At 41.2% G+C, this 17,916-nt stretch overlaps 1 protein-coding gene across 9 annotated transcripts in view; it reads left to right on the plus strand.

The window, feature by feature from the left end:
* RAPGEF2 (Rap guanine nucleotide exchange factor 2) overlaps positions 1–17,916 on the plus strand; it is a 190,978-nt gene that overhangs the window by 28,900 nt on the left and 144,162 nt on the right. The window contains exon 1 of one of the 9 annotated variants that reach the window (XM_064510907.1): positions 13,437–13,455. The exons of the other annotated variants lie outside the window; for them this stretch is intronic. Within the exon in view, the coding sequence (XP_064366977.1) occupies positions 13,453–13,455 (3 nt within the window). The 5' untranslated portion in view covers positions 13,437–13,452. Of the gene's footprint in view, positions 1–13,436; positions 13,456–17,916 lie in introns of those variants that run through there. 9 annotated transcript variants of the gene reach the window in all.

The raw sequence follows: 17,916 nt of genomic DNA on the forward strand, positions 1-17,916 counted from the left end.
CGTTGCAGTGACTTTTAAGCTAAGAGCACATGCTCTCCTTTCACAAACGGAGGTGAACTTTTACGCGGCAGCCTTGCAGGAGTGGTGTCCGTTCAGAGTTACAAGGACCCTAAAACGCTTGGCGGCCTGATAGAGTAAATCTTGCTGCTGATGGTTGATTAGAGTTTTAAAAATTGGCATCTTAAGCTTATGATTTTGATCTTTTAATAGGTATTGTGAAGTGGAAAAAAAACCACGTCTAGGCTTTAGCCTGTGTTGCGGCGATGGCTGTTTTTTATGCAGTGAAGTTCTTACGTATCTTTTAGACTGTTTTAATTCAGTGATCTGTGTACTGTATGAAACTTTATTTTGCTTTGCTGACAGCAGCAGGTGGACGCGGTTTACTTAGTGCATTTTGAAAGGATAAATGGCAAGAAAAGACGATTTTCATCTTTGCAACTAGTGGCTGGTTTCTGGGGCGCAGGTAAAGGCGGAAGGGGCTCTGTCTTGGGGGTGGGAGAAAGCTATGATTTCTGTAGCTTGTGGAAGGCAGTGATTTAAAGTTAACTTGGTCTCCTTCCTTCTCCTTATTCGTGTGCTGTTAAGTAGGAGGAATAATAGGGAAGGATATGTGCCACAGCTGAGATGACTATCAAAGACACATTTAAGAGAACTCAAATTACTGTTTTTTTGAGTCCTGAAAGCAATTAAAATGCCAGGTCTGGTACTTAAGCATGAGGCACTGGGGATGTAGCTCCTCTTAGTAATATTAACTTAATAAATGTCAGGTTGACCCTTGAGTGCATCCCACATGTCCGTCATTCCCTCATCTGCATGTCCTACTTCATAAGCCACAAACAAGTAGAGCAGCTTGGGACAGACAGTAGACGGGGACCGCGTTGAGCGAGTGACGGTGCTGTGGGAGGATCTGTGAAATGCAGCCAAGGGAATTGGCCCAACAGCGTCCTGGCCCGCAGTTGGTGTTGCTCTGTCGCCGTTCACGGCGTCCTGGCCTTGCACAAGCTTCCTAGCTCGACTGTTAAGTTATGGTCGCTGTCGGACAGAGAGAAGTAGCCAGCTCTGAAACCCTACCAGCTGGACTTAGGGCACGGGTGTGACCACTAATGCTGCACAAGCAGTGGGTTGACTCCTCTTGCTTGTACAGATACCGGTTCTGAAGTGAACTGGGGTACTCGAATGAAAAACCCTCGCTCATATTGCAGTCTAAGTGGCTCTTATTGTTGAAGTTTTTACGGTACTTGAAGGGAAGCGTTTTCAGGTTTCGTATAAGATATTTTTGTGTTTTAAAGAGCTTTATTTAAACAATTCTCTTCAATATTACAAGTGGTTGCATAGCTCTTCTTGGTAACGACAGCAGTTGAGCTCACTGTATTTACAGTGCTTTGACGTATGTGGTAAAACTCACGTGCACTCTTTTTGCTCCGTTTTGCTGTGTGGTGAGAATAACCTACAGCTGAAAAGCTAAACATCCAAATAAGCTCGGTAACAAATGGCAGATGTAGCTGTATCTCCATGAGTCTTTATTACCTTCTCCAGCAGGTGTTTTCTGCTAAAGGGAACATGGCTGATGTGTTAGTGACTCTTTAGCTGCAGGAAGCTAGGGGAAGGCATGTAGCTTACTGCTGCTTGAAAGTAAATTTAACTTAGTGAAAATTCATTCTTCTAAAGGTGTCTCCTTGCTTCTGACCTCCATTAGAATATTTTAAAGCTTCATTTAGTTTATATTAAGTAATACAGAATTTGGGTCTTACTGTTTTTTAGAAGTCACTAGTCCGTTTAAAGTCATTTATGCAGATGTGCATGTGTAAATTATAATTGTTATTTTATATATGTATTTTTTTTGCTGACATATGCACAGTATTGCCAAATCTAAGCAGTCAAAAATCACATGGCAGGCCTCTCAAAATGTGAAACTGGATTATAAGTGAAATGAGAGGAGAAAGTTTCTGTTTTTCTAGGACAATACCCTTGAGCCTTGTTGTAGGAACATAATAGAAGAGACCTCTGGGTGAGTGAATTGAATGTTTGCAGTTGCAGGTGGTCATGCAGCTGTGTGTTCCCTAAACTTTGTATTCCTTTCCAAACTTCCAGTGTAATGGTGCTCATGTTATTAGGTCATCTTTGTCTTTTGGGTCTTTTCCTTTGTATTCTGTTTACATATTTCAGTATTTCTGCTGAGCTGCAATTGCCCTAAACCTTTTCTGTTGTCCTAACATACCCAAACTTTGGGGGATCCTCCCTTCTTGAATAGACTCTTAATTTCTCTCAGCATTACCTGCAGCTGTTCTGATTTTGAATTACTCTGCCCAAACGAAATGGTTAGGTAGGATCTCAAGAGTATTTTGATGAATAGCATAGATAGTCCTTCTGTTGTCTTAGAACTTACTTCTCCTTCATAGCTACATTAGAGCCTTTGAAAAACCATCATTTTATCAGGTAGAAAGCAAGTATTTTTTATTAGTTCTTAAGTATTTATTTTGCATTTTGTATGTCTTATGTAATTAAAATTCATCTGTTTGTGCATGCTTTATTCTATGACTGTGCCCTCCCAGTCTTTTACCTTAAGCAGCTTTCTTTGGTATAGGCATACATTTGGAAAAAAGCTTAATAATGAAAAGATTGGCCTTAAAATCAATCCAGGAAGGAGTTCGGTAGTTCCTTTCTGCGATATCTTGTCTGGCCTTTTAACTGAATCCTGAGCTGCTTTTTTTGGTTTGTTTTTGTTTGATTTCTTTTTTCTTCTCTACACATAGTTATTGTTTCCAGCTTTAGTAGTTTTTTATGTGGCACTGTATTCAATGTAGTGTTCATTATAAATGTATAATCTTTCAGGATCTTTTCATTGTCAAAGAAAGCAAGTAAATTTTGGGTCAAAACAGATTTTTGGTTATATTATTGCCTATGTGTTGTAATGACTTCTGTTCCTCTGTTTATAACATTAAAATTTGTTCAAAAACCCTATATGCTTAGGGAGAATAACAATTTAAAAGTCTAGTTTGCTAGATTTCCTCTTTAAATGAAGCTACTGCAGTTGCTATTTTGGTGCATGCATATTTGCCTGTCACTTAATAGATGTGCTGGAAATCCTTGCATGGGTGATGGGTTGTGTTTGAGTATTGTGGGATGAGAATGATCCATTCCTCTGAACTAGTGCATTAACCTTTTTCCCTTTTACTTGCATCTTGTAGATGGTAGTTTACTTCTCCATACTTCCTTTTTGCCATTAATGATTCTGGTTTTGCCTCTAACGCCAAATGGTACACTTTACTCTTCACTATTTTGTAAAGATACAGTTTTGGAGACAAAACCTAATCTCCACTTGCACTTTTTTCAGAACTGCCCTGTTTCTTCTTTCCTTGCTCTCTGGTGATGTGCTTGAAGAAACTTGGGATGTTTAATTTGCCTTGCAAGCTTTAGCTGTATTTGAAAGCTCCCCTTTCTATTCCTGTACGTCCTGGTGTCAAACTGGCTGCTGTTGTGGAGCGGGTAACACTGAATTCAGCATGGCTACAGGTTACTGATTAGCAAAGGTTTGGGGGGGGGGGGGAGGCCTGGAGAAGAGGAGACGAGTGCTTGTGAGTGTGGTGAGATGGTAAAGATATATAGTTTAGAAAATACCTGTCTGCCAAGATTTATGTTGTCATCGTAATAACGTGCGTTTAAGACATTGCTATAAGGAGCGGCGTTCAGTTCTTGCAAACTGTGTTGGTGATGTCTGAGCATTTAATGTCTGTAAATGAATGTAAACACACGTAGCCTGAAAGTAAAACAGCCTCCCCAGCGGAGGGGAGTGAAATCGGTGTTTCTCATTCTGTTCTTGGTATCAGACAAACTTGTTCCCTTGATCTATGGCTGAATACATGATCTGAATGCATCTGTGTGCGCCTCGTGTGGTTGCATATAAGCTTTTTGAACAATGAGCATTACTTATATTTTTTTATAGCTATTGTTGTCCAGAGCATATTATAGACAAATTATACCAGTGTCACGTAGCAAATGTTGTAGAATAAGCACTGATGATGCCATTTAAGCGTAGTATAGGTTTGTTTGCACAGCTATGCAATTCTACATAAAATGAAATCATTTGTGGATGCTTCCTTTTTGCAGTTCATCTGGTAATTGTCCAGCTTCTGGCTGGGTAGTTAAAGAGACTAATGTGTGAGTTGCTTGTTAAAATACATGATGATTTCCCTTGAAGAAATTTATTAAAGTTCATACACTTCGTGTTGAAGAAAGGTAGCTGCACTTAACGTGGTGAAGGTAATGCATTTGTACTTTTGTAGTTTTAGAACAAAACCTGGAATTAGCTGAGCAGAAAGATTTTTCTTTCCATGTAAGATTTTGATCACCTTTATCAAACAACCTTTTACCAAAACCCACTCCTGCAAAATAACAGCAAATATAAATCCTAGTACTTTTTATTTGTAATCCATGTTTCAGAAGAAGAATGAAATCTGAAGATGTGCAGAAGTCTATCTGGGAGATAATGTCTCTTCTGCACAAAAATAAAGAAAATAAATTATTGTCATAGCAAAAGAGCGAAAGAAGCCATTTTTGTTCTCCTTCTGGAATAAAATTTTCTCTTTGAATAATTTTGGCCCTTTAAGATGAACTTACAGCTATTATTAAATGATAACTGTATAAAAAGTAATAATTGCAAACACTTACTCATTCACCGCAAGTACAGTGAAGGGTAGCCGTGCTAACAATCATCTATGTTTTGTGCACTGTTAACGCATTCAGATCTCAAATGCAAGTACATAATAAATCTGACTTGAAATGTTGGTACTGTTCGGGAGGGTATGGAGTGGTATATGTGCTTGTTTTAAAGCAGCATTGATAAACACTTGTAAACCTAAAAGGCTGGCTATACATAAACGATTTGTACAGCAAGGGCCTTTGCGGCAGGGAGTGATGCAGAGGACGGAAGGAAGGATAGCGATGGCTCTCTTATTTTGCTGTGGTGCTTCTGAGAAATAAAAAGTAAGGAGACAGTATAGGTCTTCCTAAATATTTGTTTTGCTGGGAAGAAGGGGTTATTTCCTTATGCAATTAGGAGGATGCATCCTTTTACCCCATGGTTTTTCTTTTCTTTTTTGTGCTATGGCTGACTTGCTCAAATTCTCCTTCTCTGATTTGAGTGACTTTTTTTGTTAACAAGTTGACTTGTTTTTTGATTACACACTTACCCATCTGAGTTTGTTACAAGCTGAGGTATGCTATCTTTTAATATTTGGAAGCTATCTTATGAAGTTAGTAAAATCCTTTAATTGATTGGTACATATAAGTTCATATAAAAAAAAAACTTTAAAAACTATAGTCTTTCTGAAAAATGATGCAAGAACTCAAATCATTCCATGTAGAATCATGTAAGTGTGTAGTGTGTCCTCTTACAAGTTAGCCTGTTTTCAGATGAATTTTTTTGAACTGTCATAGCTCCAGACGTTTGTAGGCTTGTGTGACTGGACACAAAAATGATTTTCAAATGATTCTGGCTGTGACTAAAAGGGAACTAAATCATCAGTAATGGCTGTAATGCAGGATTTTATACCATGTTTATACTAGCTCATTCTTGAAAATATTTCAGCATGTTTAAAATCTGAATAAATATGTATTGAAAGAACACCCAACTAAAAGAAATCTTAATGAAATCTCAGATTCACTCTTTCCCACAGATGTTTTAAAATATCTTTGGACATACTGAATTGGTATGACAGCTGTACAGACTGATAAACAAATGTTAAATAAAAACCCAGTACCACTGTTGAGTAGCTTCCCTGCTATTACTGTTCAGGTTTGTCTAATGTAAATAGGCTGGAGTACATGGAGGTGACTTGTAGTAGTGTGGTTTTTTTTTAATGCATATCTCTCCTGTTTGTTTTTTTTCCTTCCTTTTTGAGATGGAGGAGCCTTCAATTGAAAAAAGGAAAAAAAAAAAATACACCTTGACCCTTGCTGCTAATCTTCTCATGTAACTGACTGACTGCTGGAACAATAGCAGTCACATCTGATACAACAACATCCTATTTATAGATGGAAACAGCTGCATCCTCTGTCTTTGCATAGGAGAAACCTTATTGTTTTCAAATCAGCAGGTTAATGATACTGTGGGAAAATGAAGGCCTACTCTAAAGGTAGTCTTAAAGATAATTATTTAACACCAAAAGGAAGGGAGAATGTGGGCTGATAAGACTTGCTCTTAAAGCCGGGTTAGGTGTGGTGTTAATGTGGAAGTTATCAGTACTGACAGCTTATGCTTTAATATAGCTGTGAGTTTACTTGTGGCTTCTTATATCATGCTTACGCGTGATGCAATAAAAAAACATATTTTCACATGCCTGCAACTTCTGAAGACCAAGAGTTGAATGTGAGATAAGAAGTTCAGTATACAGGGCAAGTTCCCTGCCCTGTTATATTCCCCTTCCACCGCTCGCAGGTTTTCGGTTCTCCTGTGCTCTGCGCAGGCCGGTTGCCTGGCTGGGATGCCCTGGCGCGTGGCGCGGTGTGCCAGCACCTGCTTCTGTACCGTCCGCCCTCGGTTATCGGGATGGGGAGTTGCCGAGGACGCAGTGGGGAGCGGTTGGCTGTTTCCTTCGGCTAGGAAGTACTGCTCCGGGGCCGATGACCAACTGGCCCCTGCTCGAAACTGGAATTTGGGAGCTATGATAGCTTGCTAATCCCCCTGTTGTCGTCCTCGTTTGGGGGCCCTAGGTGGAAGGAACTGCCCAGCCCAGGGGGCACGCTGAGCGCCTTCAGGGCCCCCGATGTCCGCGGCGCAGCAGTGGGAAGGGGTGTCGCTCCCCCGGTTCGCTCGCTCGCTCAGTGATGCCCGTTCAAGGACTGGAGCACGTGGAGCAGCGAGCAGGGTTCAGTGCGGTGTCTTTGCACAGCCTGTGCTCCTAGGAGCTGCGAGGTGCTTCTAACCTACTTTACGCTGTAGGAATACAAACGTATTACTAACTGGGAAGTATTAGATGATAGGTACATTAGGAGTGCACATTAGGTACGTTTATCTGTCACGTGAGGTTTGTAGACAGTCATTGAATCTCGATACCTTACCTTCTTTTGGCTCGTGAGCTGATGAGCTTTTTGTAAGCTCAGTAGGAAACTTGTGTTCTAGATCTGCCTTTTTTTTTCCCTCCCTATTAAGTGGTTATAGTAGTTTTGAGGGATAAAACCCCCTTATCTGAATTGTGAAATATATTGAATGACTTATCCTTTTACAGTTAGTTGTGTGTTTTTCTTTTTCTTTTTTTTGTTACAGTTAAAATTGGCTTCACTTTACTGGTTTGAAGCATTCTGCTGTTCTACAACATGGAATCTTTCTTGCAGAGTCGGGGAAGGGTTTTAGTCTTTGGCATCCATTCTTGATATTTAGGTGTAATAAAAATGGAGTTATTTTACTCAGTAGCTTATTACTTGGGTTATAGTTTAATGTGTTTATAGTAATTCTGGCTGTTAATTTAACTCTTCTGGATAGTTCTTTAAATGAGGCAATTATTTTATGAAAAAGCAGCACGGTAATATCTTTTTCCCTTAGAACCTATTTTTTCTTTAGAAGAAGCCATTATTATGGAAATCTTTTGCACTGTTTAGTTCTCTTGACCCTTATCTTGTTGAAAATCTTTTCGTAATTAGTAATCTTTAGTAATCTTTTAGTATTAAGCTGCTTTGTTGCACAGCTTCTTTGGTAAACAGATTAATCTCTGGGTCTTGTGACTGTATTAACTTGCTCTGTTGCTTAGGTTTATTGAGGGATTTCTAATAATTAGGGCGTCTTTGTGCTTGGTCTCAAAACACTTACTGTTTTTCTTAGGGTTTTAATGGTGAAGTAGGAAACAGTGCAAACAACCAGATATTTTAGTAGGAAGAGGTCCTTTGGTTACTTCTGCTTTCCATGTTGTGTAGAAATCTTATAAATATTTAACTAGCTTTTGAAAGATACTGACCTTCAGATACAGAACCTTCTATAATCATCACAGCTCAGCAGCAGTATTAACATGTTCATCTGTGAGTTGGGGAAAAAAAAGGATTTGAAAAAAGTGCGGATGTTTCTATGAACTGCTGCTAGGTTAAATGAAGTATTTTCTCTTTAATTAAAAAAAAATTTACAATAACATTATTATGTAGTGGCATTTATGACTTTGGACAATCTTGCGGTATGATTTCTTACTGTAAAATTTGTCATTCTTTATCAAATGAGCCTGAGTTGCCTGCTAATGCCTTTCATTAATATAACATCCTTGATAAAGATTTGGACATTAGAGCCAGATGTAGTGAGGCAGTGGAGTATTTCTTGTGAAGGGATGAGTTATTGACTGTATTTTGTTGCAAGTCTGTTTCAGCATATCTCTAATGATTGCTTAATTTTCAAAATCTTACTGTTACTGCAAACTCTTTTTGAGTTTTTTTTAGTATTAAATGAATAGTGAGTTCAAGAACCCTTTGTTTGCATGTTGCTGCTTGCTGAGTTTTTTTTTTTTTTTTCTTCTTTAGGTGAATGGTCTACTTATAAACCTTTTGGATGTGTGGTGGTGTTTTTAGCAATGTATGCGCTGAGCAACAAAGCGCCCTGCAGGAGTTGGTCTGGATACATGTGAACAGTGTCAGCGCTGTAAATGCATTCCAGTCCTGTTAGACCATCCTCTGCTGGCTCGAGCTCAGAAATAAAACTTACTCGTGGTCATAGCCATATTAAGCACTCGAACAGCAGGCTATTCAAGTGAATGAAATGCCATTTACCAGAAAGGGCAACAAGAGCGTTTTTTTGGTTTTAATTTGCTTAAGAGAATGAGATTACAGCCGGAAAATTGTCTTGTCAGGCAGCCAGATATTGACTTCTTGGTCTTCCATTGCCAAATGATCAGGCCTCTCCTCCCTCCCCTCCTTCTGCTAGTTCAGCGCAAGAGCCAAGAATGAAAGCTTGGGCTATCGATTTCTTTTTGTTTGTTGGACAAAATGCTATCTATGAGAATTTGGGTAGGCTCTTTTTCTCACTTCACCACCAAGTCATCTTTGTATTTGGAGGTGATTTAAAATGGCATTTGTCACTTGAAAGTGGGTAGAATATTCTGGTTTGCTAATGTACAGCTTTTAGTAACCAAATGAAAGGAAACCCAGCATTAAATATTAACTTCAGCTGGAAAGCCTGGGAAAGCTGAACTGTTGTTTCAGGTCACTTGTTTTGATATGAAGCACTTGACAGGTTTTAATCTTTTCGAAAAGAAGTTATTCTGTGAGTGTAGGAATGTGTGTAAACATTTGCGTCTTCAAGTGTTTGATGTTCCTAATTTGTGCCCTCTGTGTGCTTCCCAGCCCTTTTGCTTATTGCTTCCCATTTCTTTGCATTTCTTGATGTCTTCCTTTCCTGCTGTAAATCTGGTCCATGCTGTCAAATTGGGTTAAAACTAGACAGTGGTCTCAGAAGTGAGGAAAGACTTGACAGACAGACCTACTGTGCACCGAAGCCTCCTTTTTTAAATCAAAGGGATAGATGTGTTAAAAATAAAGATGAGGTCCGTGATTCTTTTGCATGTGTGCCTTTGAAAACCTAGTCCTTTGTGCCAGTTTTAGCTGTTACTGTCTCCTTTTCTCTGAATTGTCTTTGGACTCTTTTAGATTAGGTTTGTAAGTTTTACCAGCTTTTCTAGAGCTTTTAATGGTGATTTTTCTTCTGGCAGGGTATAAAGTCCAGCTACAAAGCAGATTGTCTTTGATAAATCATTATCTTTTCACTGAAATTATTTCTGTAAAATCCTTTACCCCTTCTCTGCCCTCCCTGCCCTGGGTTCAATTGAACTGAAAAGAGACTCCTGAGTAGCTATTTCAAAAGTCTCTGGCAAATTAAACCTCTTGCAACTCAGCTAGTTTGGTAATCAGGCTTGTGTTTTCTTTTTTGAGTACGTCTCTTGATCAGTCATGAAAATGGTATTCATTCCTCTTCCCCCGGCCCCGCAGGAATTTTACATCACTTGAGGAGGGAAAAAGAAAAAAAAAAAAAGGCTGGCTGGCTTAAAATAAGTTTCCATGGTTAACAAATGAGAACATACTGGTATCACAAGGTATTCAGCTATTGCCAAAACCTAAAAAGGAGAAATACCTAAGGATCTATTACACAACATTTGTTGCAGCTCAGAAAAATCGGTTGTTCAACTGTTTGGGAATCCCCAAAGAACTTGGTATTTCTGAAGCAAATCCAGGAAGCTCTGTTAGCGTAGTACAAAACCGAGCTACAGACTCTCCCTGTTACTGCTGACTGTAGCTCCACTCCGTAGTCTGTGGGCACTTTTAAGGGTTTCATGCAAAGCAGTTAAGAGAAGCAAGTTCAGCTTCATGATCTTCCCCTTTTAATTGAGCGAGAGAAGATTCTGCAAGTCTTATTAACTCTTTCCTTCCCCAAGTCCATGCTCCTGTCAGTAGTTAGCAGTTTTCACCCTTGTTCTGTTTACAGACTCCTGCAGAAGGATCTTAAGGAGCCTGGGCCCCCTCTTACCTGGCTAAGGACTGATACGAACACGTTGCCTCCCTGCGCCCTGACGCTGTCAAGGCCATTCCCCCAAATACCAAAGGAACCGCTTCCTGCCCCCCATATTATAGTTAAGGGTACATTGTTGACTGTAGAGTACCTAGGGTTTTGGTGGGTTTTGGTTTCGTTTTCCCCCCCCCAAGTTGATTCAGCAAAGGGCAAATAGTCCTTATATATACTTCAGTGGCTAACTGTGCTTCATTTGTGCACTGTGTGTGCCTGTAACTTTAACCTAGTAAATAGCTAACCTCTAATAGCTTAATCTTTACTTCTTGCTAGGCTCGTATGTTCTGTACATTCACAGTTTAAGTTAATAATTTGAGGGAGTGTGCATTCTTACATTCACTCTTGAGTTGAGACTTTTCTCATATGCCATCAGAAACAAAATCAAGATATCTTTGGAAGGAAACTGCCCTGTGATGTCAGTTGATATGAATGGAAATCCTTGATGACTTAATGCTAAAATGAAAATGAAATATTTCATTGCTTTAAAAAAAATCTTGCTATTCTTGATTGAAATTCTTTCTAAATTCATCCGTAAATCTTCCAAAAAAAAAAAAAAAAAGTGACAAAGGAGTACAAGTCAGTGGCAAGAAAGTGTGAAATAGTTCTCTAGGTGAGACAACTGTACAAGGTCAGCTAGTTCATGACTGTGATGTTGGAGAATGTCTGTCAAATCTTGCTGAGGAAGCTTGAGGAGCAACTGTGCTCTGTCAGCTCAGTCTTTCATCTATACAGTACTGACCAGAGCAGGGGGGAACATTTGCCTGTGCTGTGTCAGTAGGTAGGCTGGCATCTTAACATGGTCTCTGGGAGGTTGCAAAAAGGTGTCCTAAATTTTCTGGGTCAGAATTTCAATTTTGGGAGGAGGAGGCAGGCAGGGACGCTAGTGGGTGCGGGTTCCCCAGATTCAGTGGAAGTGAGAGATTAGGATTTGGCTAAGGATGGATTGCAAAGCAAGTGGTAGCAGCCAAAGCACTGCTGCTTTTGAGCAGTGCTTTTGAGCAGTGCTCCTGAGCACTGCTGCTGTTTTGCAGGCCGGACCTGATGTTTGTCCCTATAAATGCGGAGTCAAGGTATTCTGTGAACTGCAAGTAGTTCAAATCTGTTGCTTCTGACAGTGATCCAGAATCAAATCTTACTGTGTTTCTAGTCTGTTCAATTGTGAAAGAATAAAAACCAAGAATAAGCGTAGTCGTGGTGTTCTGCCCTCAAAGTAGGGAAGAGAGAATGGTAGCTGTGGGATCCCCTGTTTCTCTGAGAGCAGCCATAAAGTATAAACACAATGTTCAAGAAAATTACTCCGTTGCTGATTGCTTTAACAGAAGCATCCAGCTGAGGTGCTTGTTCTAGAGCTCCAAACTGCCTTCTGTACCTTTGCAAGTGCCAAAGACCTTTAGTTAAAAGTACATCTGGAACCTGCATAGAACTTTTACCAGATTTTGCAGGATTTTGCTGGCCATAAAATGTGTGGGGTCTTGGAGCTGCTGTTACATTTACTCAGTCTTATTCTAGTATTTGAGACTGCCAAGAGAGGTGACATTTTTTTTCCTTTCTCTTCTGGTAGTTATTTAGGGCTTTATGTGTTTGCTCTGTAGCAGCTGCTGGGAGGCCACTAATTCATTTTTATGGTGGCCATCAACTGGATTTCTGCTTGTTGTGGCTAAATGCGAGTATTACTCAAATTACAGAAGGGAAAGTAGTAGAAAGTTAATAGACTAACTTATTTGAATTAAGGATAAGGAAAAAGAAGACATTAGACATACTTGCCAATCTACAACAATTGTCAAGCTCAGGAAAGAGCAGAATAGCTCAAGTCTTTGTGAAATGTGGAATTGGTGTAATAGTTCGAAGTGATGGTGGGAGGAAGATAGAGGGACTAACATGACAGATTTGAAGCTCTTTTTGGCACAAGTGTTTGATGTAATGCATGGGTTCTGTACATAAAAACAGTGGCATAGGTTATAACCTTAAAATGCTGTATTTATATTAACTATTGCGTATGAAAAGTTCACAATCTATCTACTGTTTCTTAACTAGACAATTTGCCTGAGCTCACTAATCATTTAATTATTTAAAATCTGAGAGGCAAGCCACCCTTTGGATATATTGGACACTAGTAGTATAATAATCATGCTCTGTGTAAAATGTAACTGATGACATGGTTTTACAAGGCAAAAGTCTCAAGCCTTAAGGACTTACCTCTTGGCCGTGTTACCCATATTACACCTGCTGGGATGATCTCTCAGAGAGAAGTCGGGTCCAGCGGGATGCTTTAGCTGAGACGCAGCACTATGGGAAGGCATGAGGAGTGCTCCAGGGCAAGCTTGTGGCAGCGTAGGGACCAGATGAGTAACTCCTGAGCCACATTTCTAGCCCCGGAGGTGCTGAGCAGGATACAGAGACGCTTTGACTTTCCACACAGTTTCGATCTGTCTCTGTCGCACCTGAGCTGAGTCCCTGTCTGGTCTGCACCTCCCTCCCCAGGGTGCCAGTGGCTTATTTTGCTAGCAGAGAAGTGCTATTTAAATGTACGGAGACTGTTTTGGGTATCGTGCTGCTCCTGCCTTAATGAGCCCTACCAGTGGGGTTGGCGAGTGAAGTGCAGAAACAGTAATTAGCTCTGCAGGTGCCAGCACAAGGCCAGTGGAGGCCAAAGCTAATAAGCCCGCCTGGCTCTCCCTTCCTCTTGCCGAGCACCGCAGGGCTGGGCGTCACCCTCCCAGCGCTCTGCAGCCCGGGAGCTGATTTAACTTGGGCGCCGTGCCTAGTTTTTGTAGGACACCTCTGCCTGTGACACGCTGTCACCGATGTCCCCTCTTCCCCCTGTGCCCAAGACTGAGTGCTAGTGAGTACGGTGCAGCCACAAGTCCCACCGGGCACGCCTGGAGTAAGCCTGCTGGGCGACCACCTGCTTTCTGGAGGAGATGGTAATGCTTCTGCTCTCTCTGTTTTCTTTGTGGTCTAGTATCATAAGCCAGGAAATGTTAGCTGTGTTTGAAATCTGCCACCCCTATGTTCTTGTGTGAGGCTCAGGAAAAGGAGTGGCAAGATGTTTGTCTTTTTCTCGTTTTTGGACATTCTAGGCCTGTGCAAACAGGTAATTAATGTTAGTCATGTTGCTTAATACACTCTTAGGAATGTCTAGATACTGACGTGCTCGAACCTATTTAGATGGCTAACAGTATTGCAAGTGTTTTTGTAGGGCACGATGATGGGAGAGAACACACCTATCTTGGATCAGAGTACTTTGGAGAGGGACGTGATGTTTCACTGTGATGCTTTGACTATTCTGTTAGTGTTAAAAAACAAATTGTCAGCCTTGACAGTAAACTAGTAACTTGGCAAGTAAGAAGCCTCTAATAGGGAATGTGCATGCTTTTGGTATGTCCGATTTTAGAATGCATGAATTTAAGCTGCAGTAAAGGTACACCTTCTGTGTTAAAATACTTGTTGCCCATCAGTTGACAGGTAGTATCTTGTTAAGATTTGGTAAATTGATGGTTGTCATGTGCTCAGCCTAAACTGATTTGCAAAACATCTGGTAGGCTTTTCTCTACCAAGGCTTGATTTACAACTTTGCAAATAATGAAATGTAAGATCTGGGCAAAAATACGCTGTTGTGAAACCGAGGTATGTGTTTCGTTATATGCAAGGAGTTTAGCGTTATCTAACTCCGCTTAGTTAACTTACACTAAGCAAAGAATGTGACATGTGACACCACTCTGAAAACACCAAGAAGTCTTAAGACCAGTTTCCCTTTAATATGGGTTGGATTAAGATCCTGAGAGGCTGCTTGCTGCTGTCCTGTGGATGGGGTTTTCAGATGTCCGATGTTCAGTTCCTGTTCCACAAAACTGCCCATTTGTCCTTTGACAGCTGCACCACCCGCTGACTCGTGAATGTCCGGGGGAGCTAGAACGTGAGGGTCTGGTGGGGGGGGAGAGAGGCTAATGTGACAAATGGGAGGGCATTCTTGGGAACTTAAAAAAAAAAAAAAAAAAAAAAAAAAAATCAGTCAATTGTGACATGACAGCTGGGTATCTTGTTAAAAGTTGTTATAAATTAAAGTATCTTGTTAGGCAGAGAGTTGTAGAGCAGATGCAGTCATTGCAAATGGGTTGCCTTATGCTCTTAACTAAGAATCCTGCAATCCCAAAGAAACAGCTGATAGTGTCTCCAAGCGAAAGCTATTCCATGCAGCCGAGTATTTGTACACAGAAATTGCTTTAGAAGTATGTCGGGGGGGGGGGGGGGGAAGGAATCAAGTGACCTACTAAGAAGTTGAGATTTAACTGTTGGTCAGGTTATTAGACAAAAAATCCAAAGCGAGCCAAGGCAGAGCTTACCAGAGTGAGCCAGCTTTATTCACAGCCCTTTCTTTGTGAATCATTTACCTATGACTGTCTCTGTAACCTGTGGTACAAATGCTGTGTTTTAAGGCACAGAGCTCTGGACTCAAAGAAAATAGCTGTGAGGTCTCGGTTTTGAGCTGTCTGACACAGAGAAGTGAGTTTATCTGAAGCCCTTCAGCACACATGATGAGATAAGGGACTTCCCAGCACTGAGCGAAGAACTGTGTGGGGCTGGCGATGGGGAGTGCTAAACACGAGGTGTCTGCAAATTCCCCTCGGAGCGCAGTTTGACAGTACAGGCAAAGCAGTCTGGATGGCTTGTTCCCCCGAAGGGCACCCTCAGAGGCTGGCAGAGTGCTCTGGTGACGTTTCGGGGCACAATTTCTCTCGTCTTTAAACTTCTGCACTCTTCCTGCTGCCTTTCCCTTTTGGGTAGTGTCAAGTACAGACTGAAGCAAGACAGAATCAAGCCCTTTCCCTTAAAGGCAGTGAGCCGCTATTCAGCCATTAGGATGAACTGCTGTATTGGCTGAAGGTGCTGTGTGTGGCTTCGCCGCACCGCTGCGTGGCACAGCCCGAGAGGATGGGCCGAGCCCACCTCGTCTGGCTGTCCCCAGGAAAGGGTGGCCTCGCTTCCCATTCACCCCGTGGGCAGCTTCACTTGTGCTGACTGTGGTACTCTCTTGGCCTCTGTTGATTGAACTCTGATCACCTCGAGCGTTAGCTAGAGGGAAAGAGGAGGGGTTATTAGCAAGTCGAGTTGGCTACCTGAGTGGTCAGACAAGCTCCTAGTGCAAAGGAGAGCAAGAAGGTCCAACCCGTTTGGCAATAGGAACTTTTTTTAGTGTTGTTTTATGGTACTTGGGGTTCACAGAGCTCCTGTTAGGTCACAGAACAGTCACCTAAGAGGGCCATGCCTAAACCCCACATTAAGGTTACGGGTGTCTAACCTCTATGGGTATTTGACCCATTTGACTTGAAGATATCTTAGGCCGTTGGCCTCCTGCTTCTAGGAGTACAAATATCCTCTGAGGTTGGATCAGAGCAGTACCTCCAGTAAGCCCATCTGGGGTTGGGAAATTGATTCATCCCAAAGTGATACAACATAAAAACAAAAAGATAAGAATTAGAAGTTATTAAACCAGCTTCTGTTTTGGGAATACCCGAGCTAACAAATCACTGGAGGCTGGGAGATTATTCTGTGCAAAGTACTTTAACGCTTTTCTAATGTGTGCCACGTTTGCATAGAGGGGGATGTAGCCACTAGCAGCCTTTGAGATAACTTTCTGGGTGAGAATTGACTTGATATGCAAATACTTACTTCAGTATGACCATTTGCCTGATAGTCTGGGAATAATTTTCATGTGGCCTACTGTTGATGCCTCAAGTAGAGTTAATATCTGCTAGACAAAATGCTCTGAAATATTGTGGTGCTGTAAAATTGGCTGCTCCAAAAATACATCAGAGTGATTCTTTGCTATTGCTTTTTAAAACATGAAATCAAACTACGAAGCTTTTGTTGAAAGTATCAGCTAAACTAAGAGAAGCAGCATCTTTAATGTTGGAAAAGTTGCATCAGTCTGAATCAATCTTAAGGCTTTGTTTAAGTGCATGAATGTAACGAGTGTGTATCGGGGTATGAACCTTTGAAAAATATTTGTGCTCTAATCCTTTCTTCCCCCTTCCTTGTGTTTTTTTGGCTCTTCATTTTTTGATTTGTAAGCATAAATAGTGAAATATGATTTCTTTCAACTAAAAACAAAGCCCTCCAAGCCAAAAAGGAACTACGCAGTTTTACTTGAGTTAACATACTGACTGTTGCCTCAGTAGTGGGAGGGCAGAACTTCATTTTTGTCTTGTATTTTTGCTTTGGTTGATTGTAGGCCAGCCATATAAAATAACTTACTACCCTTTGAGTTGATTATGGTACTACCGAGATATTTTTGTTGTAAGTTCTGGCAGCGCAGTGCCCTGCTTGCAGTGCCTGTTGGTTTCTTTTGTTTCCGTCTGTGGGTTGTCATGGCAATAAACTTGCAAGCGGCAGCAAAGACCTCATCCCCAATTAAGCTCATTAGTCGGTGATGTCAGCTGCAGGCCGTAATTTCTGGAAAGGATTAGTGGGGGTCGCCTTCAGGGCTGAGGGGACTGCTGGAAAACCTCAGATTGCAGAGTGGGGGATATTCTTCTGCTGTAGGTGATTTTTGGAACAGGTGTATTGCTGACCAAATTAGTACTGGATCGTCCTTGGGGATGGCTTTTCTCAACAAGCACGTGAGGGTTGTGATTCGGGGGTTTTCTAGTTTTGTTTTCCTTGCTTGGGATTGGAGAAGCGCAAAAAGCACAGGGAGGGGTTTTATGACTTTCAGCACTCGGGACAGGGCTGAAAAAAGAAGACTGTGATTCATAACTACACTTTTGAGTTGCAAAAGCACAGTTAGGCCTATGCAAAAGTCTTGCCTTCAGAAGAAGGTGGAAGTGCTAATACTGTGGAGAAGTTAGATGAAACGTGAGCAGTGGGACCATCGCAGCTTTGGGTACGGACAGGCAACCACAACTGGTTGTGTTGAAGTGCCTTGACAGGTTACCCTGCATCGGCTGCACACAACACTGTCTGTGTTCCTAGCCTGTTACTAAATATATAAGCTTGTTTGCAATGATAAGCTTAAAATGTTCACATGGGCAGTTAACACAGATCAGTTGACAAATAACAGAGCTCTTTAATGTCACTACAGCTTGTTTGCTTGTGATTTTTCCAGTCATTTGCAGTACTTGCATCTCTTAACAAGTTTGGTGTACTGCAAATACCAGTGCATATATACTCGGTGTGCTACAAAGCATTTATCATTGATTGTTTTTAATGATGCATTTGGAGAAATAATACTGTGTAGCTGCAGTTACCACTTGGTTCTAATGTCGAAATACCCTGATCTAAGCTTTACAGGAATTTCAGCTTCCCAGAAAATCGATTGCTCTTGCCCACTACCATGAAAATTTTGTCAAGATCTTGTCTAGCCCTAATTTTGAGTGATGTGCTTC

This window comes from Dromaius novaehollandiae, chromosome 4, assembly GCF_036370855.1.
Source record: "Dromaius novaehollandiae isolate bDroNov1 chromosome 4, bDroNov1.hap1, whole genome shotgun sequence".
NCBI lineage: Eukaryota > Metazoa > Chordata > Aves > Casuariiformes > Dromaiidae > Dromaius > Dromaius novaehollandiae.